Here is a 19392-nt window from a genome sequence, read left to right on the forward strand (position 1 = left end):
GAACCAGCTAAGCTTATTTGCATTTTTAACCGTCGTCGTGGGGTTCAATGCATCTGCTTCAAAATTTATTCGACTTCGTCGCAACTGCATTCATAAATTTCCGGTCCAATGTCGTCGACTCTTTTTTTTTAAATGTGTAGAACATTTCAACTGAATTTAAATTATTGATCAATAACTCGGTCGATGTGTCGATAGGTGGTTGATCGATTTATCGAAGTGATGTCTTTAAACTGCAGTGAGTAATCAACATACACATTTTCTCTCCAATATATTTGATTCAAACAATCATCAAAAACAGCTTTAAAAGTCTAATGCTACTACAATTAACGGTCATCATCCGATTGCATTTGGGTCATTCTTGACTTTCGTTGTACTTTGATTTCCTTCATTGCACTGCCATCGTAACAACTTACTGACGATTGATACCACTCATCTGATTAACTTTTCGGATTATCTCCCTACACGGCTTCCTTTTGTCGGTTACTTTCGTTTATCGCATGGACACTGGACAGCGTTTGCGGCTTTCGGTTCCGGTGTTGGAATGTGCTTTGATGAACCGATGTTGGTTTATCGATTAGCGGAATGAAAACGGCGCGGTTCAACGAGAACAGGATACGATTAATGCTCGTTAAATCGATAAGACAATTTGTTATAATCGTTGAAGAAGTTTGCTTCATCAGTGAATTTCTCCCTCTCGACGTTTGCTTTGTACCGATGGCTGAGATAAGTTCCGTCTGATGCAGTATGCTTGTTCCATTTCGGTGAAGAAATTCTCTTTTGTTTTATGGGTTTTTCGTTCATTGACTGTTGTGTCTGTAGAACCGGTTTTTACGTTTTGGACCGTCCAAGGGTAATTATTCTAGAATGCTCAACAAATTCGCTCAGTCGTCAATCGTATGCATGAAGTAGTACATATCGAAATTATGTTTGCCATGAACACTCACCATTACGTTAACCTAGTTTCACGGTCACTGATAGATAATCACAATCATAACATACTTTTTTTCAGATTTCATGGAACCACTTAGCACCGATCGATTCACATCAATAACAAATGTTCACAGAGCACCAACTCGTTAACAAATCAACAACGATCTGACAAAAAAAAAACTACACTGTGTAACCTGTTAGTTAAATTGACATCCAGGTTTCGGTACCGATATTGATAGTTTTTACACACTTGATCAGCCGAAATTTCACGTCGCCAATCGTGTGATTTATCTTCCTGGCAAGTCAGCCGCCTGACGAACAGAAGAACTAAAACAAAACTGACAAACAAAGAGCAAAAGCAAGACCAGCACACACAACCACGCACAACAAAATCCACGCAGCTGGGCAAAGCTGTCAAAAAGGAGGGGAATCGAGGACCAGTGTTAAAACGATGCGCACGAAGAACATAAAGTTTACTGGCCATCTGTTGGGATTTCGGGGAAGCTTGGAAGCTTCGTGCTTGACTTCGTAAGCTGTGATCGAAATGGAAGCTGAACAAGCTTTTCCGGTTAAGGTTAGGGTAAAATCGGTTTTAGAATTTTTGCATGGCATAGCGTCCGAACATGCAGATTAGCCACGAAGTCGAAGGAAAGAAGGCACATAGGATTGACGCATCCAACTTTTTGACGTGATTTCGCAAAACTACGCGATTTAACTACCGGGACAGTATGTACAATTCAGTAATTAATTGCCCAGTTTTTCGATGCTTATTCAATATTGGAATGTCCTGTTTATGTATTCCTCTAAGAAAAAACCTTCAGGGGTATTGCTCCGAGTGCATCCTTGACGATAGTACTCGAAATCCATTATTGAACTCATCTGAAGGAGTTCATGAACGAATCACTGGAACACATTCAAAAATAAATGTCTATAGTAATTTGAGAAGCAACCCTTTGAGGAATTCCTTAAAGAAATACCGAGAGGAATTCCAAAATAGTCTTTTCTGAATGATTTCTTGCGAATCGCTTGGAGAAATGTCTGAAAAATCCCTAGCGGAATTATTGTAAGAGTTTCTGATAGAATTCCTGAAGAAACTGCGGAAGGGATTCCCCAAAGAAGCCCTGGAAAGGTTCTAAACATCTTGGAGATAGTACAAGAGATTTTTTTGGAGAAATCTCTATACAAACTTCGGAAGGAGATCCTTGGTTTAATAACTGAAGGAATCCTAGGATAAGTTCTAGAACAATCGTTGAAGGAAGCCTTTGAGGCATTCCAAAGAATTGCTGGATGACTTCTTGGAGGGTTTCCTGGCTCCTGTATGCATCCCTACAAAATGATCTGAAAGAATTCCAATACAAATCGCTGGAGAAATTCCACTAGAAATCTTGGAAGTTATTATAAAAGTCTTCTGTATTCCTGGAGGCATCCCTGGAGAAATTCATGGGTTCTCTGTTTGAATTTCCGGAGGAATCTCTAGAAGAATTACTGAATGAATTACTGTAGCAATCCTTGAGGGAATCTCTGACGGAATTTCTGGTGGAATCTCTGGAGGAATTCCTGGATAAATTTTTGAGAGAATTTCTGGACGAAATCCTGTAAGAATTCCTGGGAGAAACCCTCAAATTCTTTCTGGAGAAATCTCTGGAGGAATTCCTGTAAGAATGCCTGGAATGGAGGAATTTCTGAAGGAATACCTGGGGGAATTCCTGGCGGAATGCCTGAAAGAATTCCTCGAGATACTCGTAGACGAATCCCTAGAGGATCCCTGGAGAAATTCTTGGATGAATTTCTGGAGTAATCTCTGGAGGAATTTGGGTACGAATCCCTGAAAAAATCCTGGAGGAATTCTAGGAAGAATTTCTGAAGGCATTCCTTGAGGAACCCCTGGAGGAATCTCTTGAGGAATCTTGAGAAAATTCTTAGAAGAATACCAAGAGGAATCCCTGTTGAACTCCTGGAGAAATTTAGAAAGGAATACCTGGAGGATTTCCCGAAGGAATTGCTGGTGAAATCCATGGAGAAATACCTGGATCAATTCCTGAAGATATCCCGAGAAGAATTCCTGCAGAAATCTTTGATTGATTTCTCGGAGGAATTCCCGGAGGAATCCCTAGAGGAACTCTGGGAGGAATCGCCGGAGAAATTTGTGAAAAAAACCCTTAAGGAATTCCTGGGAGGTATCCCTGGAGGAATTACTGTCGATATTACTGGAGGAATCCCTGAAGCGGTTTGTAAAACAATCTTTGTAAGAAATCTCTGACTGAATTCCAGGCGGAATGCCTTGAGGGGGTGTCCTGGTGAATTTCCTGGAAGACTTCCTGGAGGACTTCCTGGAGGATCTCCTAGAGGAATCTCTGGAGGAATTCTTGAATGAAACCCTGGAGGATAAATTTTTGTTTAAATTGCTGGATGAATTCCTGAAGGAATTTTTGAAGGAATCCCTGAAAATCATGGAAACATTCCAGAAAAAAAATCTGGGAAATTTCTAGGAGGAATTGCTGTAGGAATTGTAGGAGGAATTTCCCGAAAAAAAACCTGGATGAATTCTTGGAGGAGTTCTAGGAAAAAAATTCTGGGGGCATCTCTGGAGGAATCCCTGAAGAATCCCTGGAGGAACTCCTGGAGAAATTCCTAAAGGAATCCCTAGAAAAAATCCTGGTGCAATCCCTGGTGAAATTTCAACTGGAGGATTTTCCGTAGGAGTTCCTGGCAAAATCGTTGGAGGAAACTCTGAAGAAATTTTTAAAGAAGCCCCTTGAGGAATTCCTAAGGGAATTCATAGTGATTCCTGGATAAAGTTTTCGAGCAATTAATGAAGAAATCTTGGATGATTCCTGAAGCGATTCCTGACGGTATGCCTGCAAGAATTTCTAAAAAAATGCTGAAGGAATTCCTGGATAAATTGATCGAGGAATTCCTAGATAAACTCCTGGAGAAATTTCTGGTCAAATGTACGAATTTCTGGACGAATTCCTGGAGAAAATCCTGGAGTATTTCCTGGAGGAATCTCTCGAGGAATTCTTGGCAGAATACCAGGACGAATCTCCTAGGGGAATCTTTAGAGGATTCTCTGTAGGAATGTCTAGAGGAATCATTAGAGGAATCCTTGGAGGAATTCCTGGAGGAGTTCTTAGAAGAATCACTGGACAAAATCTTGCAGGAATACCTGGAAATATCCTTAACGCATCCCTTGAGGATTTCCTGAAAGAATTGCTGAAGGAGTTCTTGGAATGATTCCAAGAAAAATTCCTGGAAGAATTTTTGGAAAACAAATCCTGGACGAATTTATGTAGAAACCCTGTGCAGCAATTCCTGGAGGAACTCGGGGAGGAATGCTTGGAGGATTTCCTGAAAATGTGCCTGGAGGAATGCCCGGAGGAGTACCTGGAGGAATTCCTAGGATAATCTCTAGATGAGTCCTTGGATGAAATTTTGGAGGAATCCCTGGAGGAATTCTCGTAGGAATTCGTGGAGATATTCCTGGAAGATTTCCTTGAAAATTTCCTGGAGAAAATACTGTATGAATTTCTGAAGGATTTCAATTAAGAATTTCTAGAAAATTTACCGAAGGAATTCCTGTAGTTATACTTTTAGGTTTCTGGAGGAATCTTTTGAGGAATTCCTAGAGGAATTCTTGGATGAATTCCAGGAGGTTTTGCTGGAGGAATTGCTGTAGGAGTTTTTGAAGGAATCCGTGGAGGAATTCATGGGGCAATTCTTGGAGAATTTATGGAGGGATTGCGGGAGAAGTCTCTAGGGGAAATTCTTTACCAAAACCTTGAGGAACTCCTGGATAAAAGCCTGGTGGAATTTCTGGAGGAATCCCTGGAAACTCCCCAGAGAAAGAAATTCTGGAGGAATGCGTGAAGTAACTCCTGCTGGAATTTCAGGAGGAATCCATGAATAAATTTCTGGAGGAACTTCTAGATGAATCCCTGGAGAGATAGTTAAATATATTCTGGGAGGAATACCTGGAGGAATCCGTACCTGAACCAATTGCTGGTAGAACCTCTGCAAGAATCCCTGGAGGAATTCCTGGAACAATTCTCAAATAAATTCAGGGAGGAATCTCTGGAAGAATGCATGAAGGAATGCCTGGAGGAATCCCGGGAGCAATTTCTGGACAAATTCCTGTCAAAATCCCTGGTGGAATTGTTGAAGTGAACAATCTTTGGAAGAATCCCTGGAGGAATTCTTGGAGAAATCACTAGAGGAATCCCTACAGTAATTACTAGAGGGATCTCTGAAGGAATGACTGGAGGAATGCCTAGAGGAATGGTTTGAGAAATTCCTGGATATATTCCTGTAGAAATTTCTGGAGTGATATTTAGAGCAATTCCTGGAGCAATCTCTGGATGTATTCGACGAGGAACCCACGGATCAATTCCTTGAGGAATCCTGGAGCAATTCCTGAAGAATGCCGGGATTAATTGCTGGAGGAATCGCTAGAGGAATTTTTGAATGAATCTCTAGAAGAATTGCATGAATAATCTCTAGAGGTATCCCCGGAGGAATTCCCAGAGGAGTTCCTGGAGAAATTCCTGGAGGAATTTCGGGAGGAATGCCTTGAGCAATACCTGGAGGAATCCCTGGAGACATTCTAGGAGAAACTGTTGAAGGAATCCCAGGAGGAATTTCTGAAGAAATCACAGAAGTAAGTACTGAAGAAATGGCAGAAGGAATTCTTGGAAAAATCGTCAAAGACTCCTTTGAAGAATTCGTGGAGACATCCCTGTAACAGTTCCTGAATGAATTCTTAAAGATACCCCAGGATGAAACTCGAATGCAATCTCAAGAAGAATTCCTTAGGGAATCCCTTAGCAATACTTCTAGGAATTCCTGGCTGAATTACTGGAACAATTCCTCAAAGAATTCCAGGAGGGATTCGCAAAGGAATCTTAAAAAGAGTTCTTCGTAGAACCCCTGGAGGAATTTTTAAAATATTATCAGCAGTTATTCCTGAAAGAGTCCAATAAAAATTTCCCGAGTGTGTCCTGCAGGTAAACCTGGGGGATTTTCTTAAGAAACTTCAGGAGGAACCCCAAAAGCAATCCCATGAAGAATTTCTTAGAAAATCTTGGAGAATTCCAGGAAGAATTCAGTTGGAAGAAGAAGAAAATTACGTTAGGATTATTTGAAGTTTTTTCTCATGTAACACAGAAATGTGTGGTCATATTTTTGTATTAAACTCTAGTGGAATATGTGCATTACATGGAGTGAGAATGAATCAAGCATAGACAAAGCTAAAAATACTCACGTAGAAATTTCTCGGAAATATTTTTAGAGAGATTTCTAGGCTGTATGCCTGAAAGAGTTCGTGGAGAAGTTCTTAGGTGTATCATTGGATACATTTTGATGGAATTTCTAAAAAAAAACTATTTATTTAGAGCAATACCCGGAGGCAGGGATGGGAACACTTACTTGCAAAGAGTTACACTCACTTGTTATTTTCTCAGCTCAAAAGCGTGCAATTAAGGTACCATGTATGGACGACTTATACTTTGTGATTTTTTCGTAAAGTTTGCCGTATAGAGTACGTGTCGCACACGCATACAAAAGTCGTGACAGAGCTGTGAAAGCGACTCTCCACGAGGTGAGTGTAATTTACATTAACCTTGTGGAGAGTTGCCTTTGCCTCTGCCTTACGATTTTGGCATGCGTGTGCGACCCTTACTTTATTCGGCAAACTTTTAGACAAAACCACAAGGCAAAAGTCGTCTATACATCGTCCCTTGATTGCACGCTTCTGAGCTGAGTAAACATCAAGTGGGTGTGTCACTTTGCAAGTGAATGTTTCCATCCTTGCCCGGTGGAATTCCTGAAGGAACATGAACTTTGGAGGATGTATGTAATTTTATGGATGAATTCCTGTAATAATCACTGGAAAAAATCACGCATGAATCTCTGAAGGAATCCACGAAAAAAATCAAGGAGACATTCCTTCGGAAATTTCCTCTGGAATACCTGGAAAAATTCTTACAGGGGTTTGTACGAATTCCTCACAGAATCCCTGGAAAAATTGCTGAAGAAATTCTTAAAGAAATATCTTACAGAATTTCTAGAGGTATTTCTTGAAGAATTTCTGGAGAGGCCGCTGGAGGAGTAATCTGGTAAGTTTTTTTTTTGTTTCTCAATCATTTAACCTAATTTACAGCTCTTTTGTCCACTAGAGCACCGCGTGAGCGATTCCAATTGGAAGCTGTACTTACTGTTCTATTTTTATTCTACTATATCAAACTGGTTGCCGTTGCGCTGCTTTCACTATCTACCCTAATAGGGTAGAACGATGAGCACGAGGATGTGGATGTGTAGCTGATGATTGTTCTTTTTTCTAGTCCAATTGGGAGTCCATTATGAGCTGCCGTTCGCCGATGTCCAAGTATCCGGGTCCGTTTGAGCCATGGGCTCAGAAGAGGGTCAGTGTCAGCTACTCTCAGGGGGAAAGAGCAACTGACGAAAGTGCCGGGGCTGGGATCGAACCCATGACCATCTTCTTATGAAGCAAACGCGTGATCAATTGCGCCATGGGCCCCAGCTGATTCTTGCATTATTATTTTCGGTGATTCTAGCAGCAATTCCTCCACATATTCCTACACAAGTTGGTATAGACTCAGGAGATTCACTGCCGTGAATCGCAAGTCAGTCCCATATGTAAAAAGTAGGCATTGAGAAAATGGCCTCTGAAGTTTTCAAATTTGATTTCTATGTGAAACTCTAAAAAATCGCCATGAATTGAAAACTTCTGCGATCATCATGAAACTTTCACATATTGTTTCAAACGTGAAAACGTAACAGTGAAAAATATAAAACTGGCTAAAATAGTGTTAGGTTTTGTACTGGAGGGTGCACAAGTTCGTAATGAGACTGACTTGCGATTACATTTCATTATGGGACAATCTGACTTGGTGTTGTTTTTCAATTTTACTGAACAAATCACATATTTTTTTGCACGCAGCTGAAAGATCATCCGAAGAAAGCTCGAAAACGGCCATTAACTCATTTTTGCCCAAAATGCAGATGGGACTGACTTGCGATTCACGGCAGTTCAGTAGTATTCCTCCATATATTTTTCCAGAATTTCCCAGACCTCTAGGATTGTTTCTACGGAATAAAACATATCTTTAAAACATTTCCTAGGAATTTCTACAGCAGTTCCATTTGAAATTTCTAAAGGGATTTTCCAAGTTCCTCTTTTTTTAAAGAAAATCTTGCATGTACTCTATAGGAGGATATCTACAGGAAGTCATCTTAAATATCTCATTTTTTTACTTGGCGTTTCACCAAGCGTTTCCCAAGAAGTTTTCCTGAAGTTCCTCTATGATTTCTACAAACAATCCCTTTGATTCCTTCAAAAATACAATCAGGAATATTTACAAGGCTTAGACTGGACATTTCTTTAAAAAAATCCTTTATGAATTTTCATTGAAATTTCTACATGAATTCCTTTTAAAAATTCTTCAGAATTTCTTCCGAATTATCTCCAGGGACTCTTTCAGTATATTAAGGTTTTCTTTAAAAGTTTCAGCAAATTATTATTTTATTTAAAGTTTTTCCATGGATTTTTTTTTCATGAAATTCCGCTACCTTTGAAACAATTCTGCGAAAATTACTATAAAAGTTCCTGCCTCAATTTCTTGAGAATTTCCTTCAAGGATTCCAGCAGAATATCCTGGTGTTCCTGCGATTCCGTCAGAAATATTTCCTGGAATACCAGTGGAGATTCTTAAAAAAAATCCTGAAAAATTTCTGAAGCAATGCCTGAAAGAACTCCTGGTGATACCTCTAGAGACATGCTTCGAAGAATTTCTTGTACAATTTCTCAAGATATAAGGGAAACGCTTGCTTATTTTTTTAAAACCATAGTCATGGAGGAACTCTTTATGGAATCTCTGAGTAAATTTCTTAAGGGTATTTTATATATTAAATCTATAAAGGAATCTAGGAAGAACTGTACAAAACTTTGCACTACTTCTGACACACACTGGTACTCCTAGTATTATATCTTGAAAAAAATACGGAGAAGTTTGAACGAATTCCTGGCCAAAAATCTCCGCTCGAATTTTTGTTGGAATACCTGAAGAAACCCGTACAGTACACACCAAACGCTTTCAGCAATATTTTGCTGAATTTTGCCGAGCTGAAAGGTCCAGCAAAACTTTTTGCTGAACTTTCATAAAAATTTGCTGAATTTCAGCAAAACGTTACTGGTGATCAGCTGAGTTCACTGAACAAATCAGCAAAATTTTGCTGAATTTCAGCAAAATTTTTGCTGAAACCTTCAACTCGGCAAAATTCAGACCAGTGTGTAGCAGTGAAGGAATTGAAGGACAGGATACTAAGCAAAGTATCAAAATACAGCCGCACCGCACTGTAAAACATGAATAACAACCAGTAGTCATCAGATTATAAGCATAAATTGTTTTACAACATGTGATCATCGTCAATCCCTAATCACCCAAATGTTTACTTTACGGGCATCGCAACGAATCCGAATCTATGGAACTTTTTATATCTTCCAAATGTGGTCATGAATAAAAAAAAAGCACTAAATCCAACCGATATCACAACCGTTATCTCCTATCTGGCCTAAGCTGGAACCCTGTGTTCATTCATTATCGCTTCCCAAGCAAAAAAAAATAAAAAATCTGCAATACTCAATCTCATCGTCAAACCTTCAAACCCGAACCGTGAGCTTGAATCGCCCATCGTCCGAATTTTTCAGTTCGACTCAAGTCACCGTAGTAATCACATCGACCACGCAGTGCCTAGAGTGGTCCACAGCAAAATGATAATCACCGTTACTTTTCTGATCGGATTGCTCTACACCAATCCGTTGGCGTTCTTCGCGGTTCTGGCAGCAGGTTTACTGGTGCGGGAGCTTTTGAAGTATCATTTCCGGTATTGGGAGTTGCAAAATGTGTCCGGTCCGAAACCTTCGCTGATTTTTGGGAACATCGCATCGAATATATTCTTGAGACAACATTTTGCCGAGATGATCGACGAGTGGTACAGGTAAGTTGTGTAATGATTCCGATTTGTCAGTAAATATGCTTCATTGTTAATTGTTGTGCAGCAAATTCCCGAACGCCCCCTTCATCGGCTACTTCAAAATCTTCAAACCATCGGTGCTGATCCGGGACCCAGAAATGATCAAGAACGTTCTGGTGCGAGATCAATCGTGCTTCTCGGCGAATGATTTCGCTTTTGACGAGAAATTGGACCCCCTGTTGGCCCACAACCCATTCATGGTGGAGGGTGAGCGGTGGAAAAAGTCTCGGCAGCTGCTGACTCCGATATTCACCGGGAGCAAGATGAAGCAACTGTTTCCGATAATGGACGAAATCAGTGGCAAATTTGTGGACTTTATCGGACGACAGTGCGGTCGCGAAGTGGAAGCTAAATCGGTGAGTTGCATCCATCCAAGTATGGTTATCTAACCGCGGCGTTGAGATAACCAAGCTGCGCTGGTCTTATCAGCGCAAAATTGATTACCAAAATTAAAGGCTTTGTTTTGAATGTTGCCTCCATCCAGATATCGGCTGCCTATACGACCCAGAATGTTGCCGGGTGTGCGTTCAGCTTGGATGCGGAATGTTTTGAGAACCCGAACAGCGAATGGCGGGTGATGGGCAAGAAGATCTTCCAGCCGACGTTCTTGGCGGGGATCAAGTTTATGCTGATGCTGTTCGTGCCATACGTGACCAAGCTGATTCCGGTTCCGTGAGTATTGCTGTGAGGAGTTGTGATAAAAATGGCAGACTTTAGTTTTACCTATTTGTAGATTCTTACCTAGGGAGGTTGACCGATGGATGCGGAACTTGGTTTCCACTCTGCTAAAAGAGCGACAAACTAAACAACCAGAGAGAGATGATCAGCTGCAGTCACTGTTAAAAACCAAATCAGGTAAGTTGTGTGGGATTTTCGATATTAAGTTCAGGGATCCTCAGTCCAATTGTCTATGCAGGCCAATGTTGAAGTTCTATATAATTTTCTTTCGGCCTTGCAGTCTTCGATGTGCAATTAATGACATGGCATAGACCATCGAAACGTCGCGCATATGTCGTTTTGATTGCACACCGAAAACTGCAAGACCGAAAAAAAACCCCGAGGCGTTTATAGGGGTGAGCAGAGGGAGGTTACAGGGGGTTTACCAGGTGATATCAGGAGCTTTTCAAGGGGGTCCCAATGAGTTTCAGATGTGTTTTAGGCGCCCGGAGCGTGATTCAGAGGGGTACCTGGAGGTCTCATGGGCGTTTCAGGAGTTCTAAGAGGCCTTCAAGGGGGTCCGAGTGCGTTTCTGATGGCTTCAGGGCCGCATCAAGTAGTCTCAAAGTGGTTCAAGGGGAGTTCCAAAGGGTCTCAGGGGCGTTTCAGGGAGTTTCAGAGGGTACCGCAGATCTCAGGGGCGTTTCAAGGAGGTCCCAGGGGGTTTCAGAGTGAGTACCAGAAGGTGTCCCTGAGTTCCGAGCGGGTTTCAAAGGAGTACCTGCAGATCTTGAGGGCGTTTCAGCTACCAGGTACCATGTGGCCTCCGGGGCGCCTCAAGGGGTCAAAGTGGTTTCCAGGGGAGTTCCAGAGGATCTAAAGTGTGTTTGAGGAAGTTTCAGGGGGATTCAAGGACCCCTCTGGAACACTTCAAAGAGTCTCATGAGGTTTCTTGGGACTTAAGGGGCTCCAGAGGCGCTTCACAGGGACTCTGGGGTATTTCAGGGGGTGTCAATGAGGTAACAGGAGATATCGTAGGTGATTTAAAAGAATCCTGGGGGGTTTCAGGAGGTATCTCAGGGGCGTTTTAAAGGGTAGCAGGGGCATTTCATGGAGTATCAGGGGCATTTCATGGAGTATCAGGGGCATATAAAATGGATCCCAGGGGGTGTCATGATCTACGGAGACCCTATGGAACTTCATCGTAAGGTTCTGAAACCCTTTGGAGCATTCTGGTTCTTTTTTTTTTCCTTTTTTTCTCGAAGTCATCCCTAACGGGCGTACCGCGAAGGTAAGGAAGAGAGAGAATGAGTTTTTAGTGGGTCGATCCCCACATCACCCGAGGAACCACCTCTTGAGTCTGTTGCAGATTTTCTCATTCTATAAAAAAATAAAAATAAAAAAAAGAACCTTCTGAGACCCCTCAAAACACCCCTCAGTTAAGCTCTTTGGATCTTCCCTGGAGCCCCTTGAAATTCCTTAAAACGTCCCTGAGCCCCCATGAAACGATCTCGAGTCCCACTAGAATATCTCTAGGCTCTCTGAGACCCTTTGATGCGTACCTGAGGCTACTTAAAAGCCTCCTGAAACGCTCCTTAAACCTCTGAAGCGCTCTTGATACCCCTGAAGGCTGCTTGAAACGCCCCTGAGACCCATTGAAGTGCCCATACAACTACATGAAACCCCCCTTACCCTGAAACCCTATCGGATTCCCTTGAAGGCCTCTGAAAACCACTTGCAACGCCCCTGAGGCCTCCTTGCTTTGCCAACAGCTTCCTGCAGCTCCTTTCCACCATTGGCCGCATCCGTATTCCGCTTCAGTTTCTCTTGCATCTCCGTCCGCACTTGCTCGAATTCCATCTGATGGGATATCTCGCGTATCTCGAACAGCTCCTGCTTCATTTCCAGGCGTTTCCGGTGCCAAATCTACTCTTTCTCTATTTTCCGCTTCTGTTTCGCTTCCACCACTTCGAGCTCTTTCAGCCCTGGTTCCATTACACTAGGTATTGTTTCAAGTATTCCACCAGAAGTTTCAAGTGGAAAGAAAGCACTATCGTATCTTATCCTTAACAAATTACTCTAAGAAAGAAATTCCTACAATACTTCAGGTATACCCTTAAGAATTTTTCTATAATTTCCTGCAGAAATTCCTTAAGAAGTTTTTTCCAGTTATTTTTTCTAGAATTCCATTCGGAATTGCTTCAACACTTTTTTTTTCAAAAATTATTTTGAAAATTTATTTTTTGCAATTTCTTATCGTAATAGGCTGTTTTACCTCATGCAAATCTGTCAGGCAAAGGCCTACTTTCCCACACCAAATAAGCAGTGCTGTAATGGTTCATTACAGCACTGATTTGCGTTGCGTAATGAACCATTACAGCACTGTTTTCAGTTTTGATCAGCTTCTTGATGCTTTCTGGACGTAGGTTTGAAAATTTGTGACAACTGTACAGCATAACCTGCTATGATCAGACTTTCTTAGACATGGCTATTAACATCACTGTGCAGTTTGATGAAAACATTTTGTTCAAAACTATCCTCAAGTGGTAATTTATGAAATTGCAAAAAATGTTGTACGCAACCCGGTGCAGAACTCGATTTTTACAGCACTTCTCGTAATTATACAACTCGGCAAGCCTCGTTGGATAAATGTACGACTCGTGCTGTAAAAATCTTCATACTGCACCTTGTTGCGTAAACTACTATAACCGTTATGTGTCCGACAAACTTTATGCTTTTTTCTACACCGTGCTTTTTAAATGGGCGCTGGGTACCCGGGTACCCTGTCGGCCACATAAGGGTTAAGGATTCCTCAAGGAATCCTTCAGAAATTGTTCCAGAGATTGATCTATAATTTTCTTCGAAAGTTTCTACCAAAATTCTTCCATGAATTGTTCCTTCAGGAATTTTCTGTAAACTTCTATAATTTTTTATAAATTTTATATCTTTTGGAACTTTGGAAAATCCTTGATAAAAATAGATGGAAATTCTTTAGAAACTCCAGTAAAATTTTAAAATTCCCGCTAAAACTTGAATGTTTCAAAGTGGTCCATTAAAGGTTTTAGAGTATCCGCGAGAAACTTCACCATAAATCTCTGAAGACGCTTTTGGAATATAGCTACTGCAAACTCCTTAAAGAACACTTCAAGAAGCTTATTGAAAAAAAAAAAAAATCCTTGGGGGATCTTTTAAAGAAGTCCTAGAGAAACTTTAAAACTTTTTAAATTATTTATTGGAAAAGCTTCTGCAGGGTCTTCTTGTAAATTTGGAAGGAGCCACTTGAAGTTCTTCATGAAATTTTTTTAACAAGAAATAAGATTGAAATCACTGGAAAAACCAATGGTGGAATTCCATTTTTGGAATTCCACCATTGGATGGATTCTGTCAGAATCATAGAAAAACTTCATGGAGGACACCTGATTTTGGAATAGCTTTTAATGATGAATTCACGAGCGTATTTTTGAAGATGGTATCCCCTGAAACATCGCTGAATGATTTTTAGACGATTTTATTTCAAATTCCTAGATATATTTGTGATTCAATCTAATTTCACCTTTTGCAAAATTTCCTTGAAGAGCATCTGATAAAATTGTAAGATTATGCCCATGTAGCACCTGGAAGGCTCTGAAACGGATAAGTAACATTTTTTACTTATTCATTTCAGCCTGGAAAAACTATTGGGGAAACTTTAGTGTATCGTCACAGAACCTTATAACCCTTTTTTTATGCAGGTTATATGCAACTATTAATTAGAGAGGCATTTAAGAGAAGCATGCACTTACAGGGGGTTATCAGTGATATTTCAGGATGTTCTAGTGGTTCTCAGGGGCTCTTTTGTTGGTAAGACAGGGCTTTAAGTGGTTTTAATGGCGTTACCGGAAGTTTCTTGGGGTTTTCAGAAGCTTTTCGGGGGTGCTACTGGGGATTACAGAAAGTATCGACGGCCTTACTGTAAATTTCAGTGGATTTTCTGTGGGATTCAAGGACGTTACCTGTGGTTTTTGGAGAATGACAGGCAGGGACGTCAAATGGGCTTTCAAAGATGTATCAGGGGGCTACAGGACGTTTCAGGGGAGCCTGAACAGTGAACATCCCTGGATCCTCCTTACAACCTCTGTAGCGCCCCCAAAACCCTCTATAAATCTACAAAACTTCCCTGAAACTCCCTTAACGCATCTGAAACTCTCTGAAATTGCGTCAAAAATGGCAGCAAATTTTCCGAAACCCCCTGAACTGTCTTCAGAAACCCCCTGAATCCGTCTCATACTCACTCTACCGCCCCCGAAGCCCTTAGAGAACTCCCCTGTAACGTCTCATGGAAACCATCCTACCCCCCACCCCACCCAATAGCCCATGCAATGCTCCTGAAACCCCGCAAAACCCTCGAAACCGCTATTGAACTCTTTCAGGCCTTTACGGAACTAAGTATAAAGACAGAGCAGATTTCCATACAAAATAATCATGTTTGAGGATAAAAATCTCTGTTTCTAGCGATTCGATTGTGATGGTATTTTGGCTGCAACCTTAAAATAACTAGAATTTTAGCTAGTATTATAAATCATCAGCCATGCAAATGTTATCATTTACTTTTCAGATTCAGATTGTTCTTATCTCACCCCCTCAAAAACATGTCATTTTTTATACCCATATCTTCGCCAATTTGCGTCCGATTTCAAAACCCTAGGTCTCATTCAAAAGATAATAAGTCAAAGAATCTTTAAACATGATTTAAAAGAAACTTTTTCAAAAAATATTGTATGTAAACTTAACCCAAAGTTGCCAAATTTTCTAAAAAAATAATATAAACTTACGGTAGTGTCGCTGGAAATTGGGTCGACCAAATTTTAAGATGAGAGCGGTAACATAACCCATTTTCTATTAGCTTTCAACTGCTTTTTACAGAACTTAGCTAGAAAATCTTGAAAAAAAGTTATTAAGTAAATTAGCTCTTCATTTCATCGACCAAAAGTTTGGGGCCACTATCGAAAAACATGGAAAAGTGATCGGATTTCAGTGAGTTTTTGGAGGCATTTCAGTAAGTTTCAGAGGCAGTAAGTTCAGTAAGTTTCAGAGGGAGTAAGTTCATGAGGGATTCAAGGGCGTTACATGGTGTTTTAGAATTTCAGGGGTGTTAAATGAGATTTCAAGGATGTTTCAGGGTGGGCCTGAACGTCCCAGAATCCTCTTACATCCCCTGCAGCACCCCTAAATCACTGCGTAAAACCCCTCAATCTCCTTTAACGCCTCTGAAAACACCTAAAACGCGTATGAACATCCATAATCCAATCTGTAATCAAGGGCCATACTTGTTTTCCAAGAGCCAAAAGTTGTACGGAAAAATGATAATGATGCAACATCTCATGGATCACTCATGATTACAGTATAATGGTGTTGCAAAGCCCAATACGGGATCACGGGCCGCTTCAGGAGTTCACGTGGCCTTGACCCCATTGCTCCATTTCGTCCTCATACTTACGGTTCTTGAGAAATTTGCATGGTCCGTGGCCATAGACTAAAAATCACTGATTTTTGCAGCAATATATTGAAGATAATGCTTCTTGAAATGATTAATTTGAAAAACATTTACACTTCTCTCTAGCACTTTCAGCTCTTGAGAAGTTCCTGTGGCCCATTACGATTGAGAACCTTAGTACAACACAACTAAATTGTAATAAGGACTCCCTGAGAAGCAGAATTTAAAAAAAAACCTTTCCATTTTATCTTTACATTTTCGGTTTTTTAGAAATTTGCTGTTGACTGGGGGGCGTTTGGGCTTGGGCTTCATTGACTGGTTGTAATTGCTACATTGGTATCGCCAGACCAGCTACACTCACTCAAGGAACCAATGAGATAACTGGTTGGGACTAACAGGTCTCTTCAGTGTGTCAATATGGATGATCTTCTATTTTTAGGCGACACTGACGCCTGCTACATCAGGTTGCAGGTCAATGTGGACATGAGGAGAGAAATGATGATTGCAGTCGCTTCAACAGGCCGTTGAGTCCTATGCTCATAAGGTTATACGAATGTTGGAGTGTTGTTGGGGAATATTTATTTTTGGCACAGGGGTTCACGCATTGGTGCGTGGATGAGATTATGTGAAGATTACTGAGAAAGTAATGCGGCACAGTTCGCTAGGTAGCATAGCTTGTAGGCGTTATATGATAGATTTATACTGTGCTGTGAAAGCTGGAAGAAAGGGAAACCGCTTTTTGTTTCTAGTTCTAGCGATGGCTATGAACATACGTTTACACCTGAGATGAATATGTAGAGAAGAAAGTATAGAGAAGTAGATGGAGAGATACATAGTACAGGTATTCTTCGATATAACGTACCCTCGATATAATGAATTCGATATAACGTACAACATTGAAAAATTTTATTTTTCCCACGAATAACCCTTAGATAAACTACGAAATCACTCAAATCAATGCTTTGTTGCAGCATTAGCCTTGTTACCCAGAATTAGCGCAATTTGAGGAAAAATTCAGTGTACGTTATATCGAAGCACAAAAAACGAAATGACTGGTGCGTCATAACTCAAGTTTTTAATTATTGGTTTTGTGAATTTCACCGAAATCATTATTTGGGATTAATTTCACGTCATATACATTATACACTACCCGTCATAAGTACGGACTCACAAAAAGTATTGCAACAATATTGCATCACCCTGACTCACCTCGGTATCTCCAAAACCGGAGTACTTACAAAGATGCTGTCTTCAGCAAAGTTATTCAGGAGCCCAAAAGCAACAACTTTTCTGAAGGCGGCATTTTTGTAGGTGATCTGGTTTTAGAGATATCGAGGTGATACAGGGTGATGCAATATTGTTGCAATACTTTTTGTGAGGCCGTACTTATGACGGGTAGTGTACATCAATACTAGCATAAAAAATATTAAATAAGTCTCTGCTTCGATATAACGTACACTTCGATATAACATACAAAGAGAACACTTTTTTGTACATTATATCAAAGAGTACCTGTATAAGGAAAAAGCTTTGATTTTTCCCTGAAACCAGTACCTTCTGCATATGAACCAAAAGCGGTAGTCGCTAGAACACCAATCTTGACAAATTAATTGGAGCTAAGTAACTCAAACAAAAGTAACTCATCACATGTTAAATTTTTTTAAAGTTTTGAACCTCATAAATTTAGTGCCGTTTACGCACTAAATCCCAAATACTGCGTGATGCGAGATCCCATGGAAATACCAGTAAACTCTGTTGGTTCCAAAAATAGTATTCAGTTTAGTTACTGAAAAGAAACTAAACTGAAAGCAAAACATTCCTAGTTCTCATTGAATCACTCATCTTTTCTTATAGCTGAACTCACGGAAGAGATGATCGCTGGTCATTCTCTTGCTTTCTTCTCCGAAGGATTTGAAACATCCAGTACTACGATGGGATTTGCCATCCTCCATGTAAGTCGCATTACATTAAATCAATGCACTATATTGATTCTTGAAACCTTTAATACCCGCAGTTGGCAGAAAATCCGGATGTCCAGGAAAAACTGTACCAGGAAATTCAACGTACTATCGGTACGAACGACTCCCCACTCACCTTCGATCTGGTACAGCAGATCGATTATCTAGATTGGGTCCTACAGGAAAGCCTACGGATAACACCACCTGCCGCAGGCCTGCAGAAGCTTTGCACCAAATACTACTGTCTGAAGCATGAAGTCGACGGCAAGCAAGTGGGAACGTGGATCAAACCTGGAACCACAGTATTGATTCCGATTGTGGCCGTGCACATGTAAGAACCCCATTCAGATTTCTCACGAACGTTGAAATAACCACAATTCGTCCCTTTCAGGGACCCCAAATACTTCCCGGAACCGAAGAAGTTCCGCCCCGAACGGTTCAGCCCGGAGGAGAAAGCTCAACGTACTCTTCCGGTGTATTTCCCCTTCGGCGATGGTCCTCGGATGTGCCTGGGAATGCGATTCGCTCAAATTCAAATTAAAGTTGGTTTGCTGAAGTTGGTTCAGAACTTCCGAGTTCGTGTATCGCCTACCTACAAGCCGTGGCAGTACAGTAGGAACACATTCTTGACCGAAGCCAAGGATGGGTTGCAGGTGGTGTTCGAACGACGTTGATATTATTATTTAGTTCCGCAATAAGTTTGAATGAATTAAAGCTCGAATTAAAAACAAAGTTCAAACGTCGGTGTTGACTCGAATGATGCTAATCTTCATCGGAAGTGTAAACAGAAATCTAGCTAATTGATGCACACAGGAGTTAATTTTGATTCCTATGAAGCACTCCAACTTCCGAGCCAAGCCAATGCAAGCAAGCATCAGAACGAGTCAACATTGCAGCTCTCTCCAATGATGTTGAAAGGAAAAGCCAGAAAAGCTACCGCCAGCTCGTGTGGGTGTCTCTCTGGCTGGGTTGGATGTTTGCTTGGCAGTCTACTTCGTTCGTGTGCTTCCTGTTTGTCGGGTGCTGATGACAACGGTGGCTGAAGAAGCCGGATGCAGAAGGCACTTCAATTAGTATCTATTTTTACGCGGTGATAGTTCCGTCATGAAGGCTCCCGATGATGATGTTTGGGTTAGATCTTAATTGAGTGGAAATATTTGGCTACTTGTGATATACATGGGGAAAACGATGGCTTCAGCAGCATCGTAAAGTTGAAGTCTTTTTTCTGTATGAAGATACATCATTTACTGGTAGTGTATGATTTTGTAAAACGTATTACCTGTTTATAATTGATTAACCTTTACGTCCTTGACGTATTTTGTGCAC

The 19392-nt window shown here is 40.9% G+C and overlaps 1 protein-coding gene and 1 long non-coding RNA gene across 2 annotated transcripts in view; both read left to right on the forward strand.

Moving 5' to 3' along the window:
- Positions 1-19392, forward strand: part of LOC134289462 (uncharacterized) — a 209586-nt gene that overhangs the window by 179464 nt on the left and 10730 nt on the right. The window lies entirely within an intron of this gene.
- Positions 9661-19229, forward strand: LOC109429006 (probable cytochrome P450 6a13). Its single transcript, XM_019704845.3, has 7 exons — positions 9661-9942; positions 10004-10334; positions 10463-10650; positions 10712-10833; positions 17963-18060; positions 18123-18397; positions 18458-19229. Exons 1-7 carry the CDS (start codon positions 9716-9718, stop codon positions 18738-18740), a joined length of 1524 nt encoding a protein of 507 aa, XP_019560390.3. The 5' UTR covers positions 9661-9715; the 3' UTR covers positions 18741-19229.

The sequence above is a fragment of the Aedes albopictus genome, chromosome 3, assembly GCF_035046485.1.
Source record: "Aedes albopictus strain Foshan chromosome 3, AalbF5, whole genome shotgun sequence".
In the NCBI taxonomy this organism is placed as follows: domain Eukaryota; kingdom Metazoa; phylum Arthropoda; class Insecta; order Diptera; family Culicidae; genus Aedes; species Aedes albopictus.

What these genes read in the sequence shown, in the direction of transcription:
- LOC109429006 (XM_019704845.3), top strand. Translation starts at nt 9,716, where the DNA reads ATGATAATCACCGTTACTTTTCTGATCGGATTGCTCTACACCAATCCG. An exon ending in ACCAAGCTGATTCCGGTTCC is followed by an intron (nt 10,651 to 10,711) that starts GTGAGTATTGCT and finishes ACCTATTTGTAG; the next exon opens with ATTCTTACCTAGGGAGGTTG. An exon ending in TGGGATTTGCCATCCTCCAT is followed by an intron (nt 18,061 to 18,122) that starts GTAAGTCGCATT and finishes TAATACCCGCAG; the next exon opens with TTGGCAGAAAATCCGGATGT.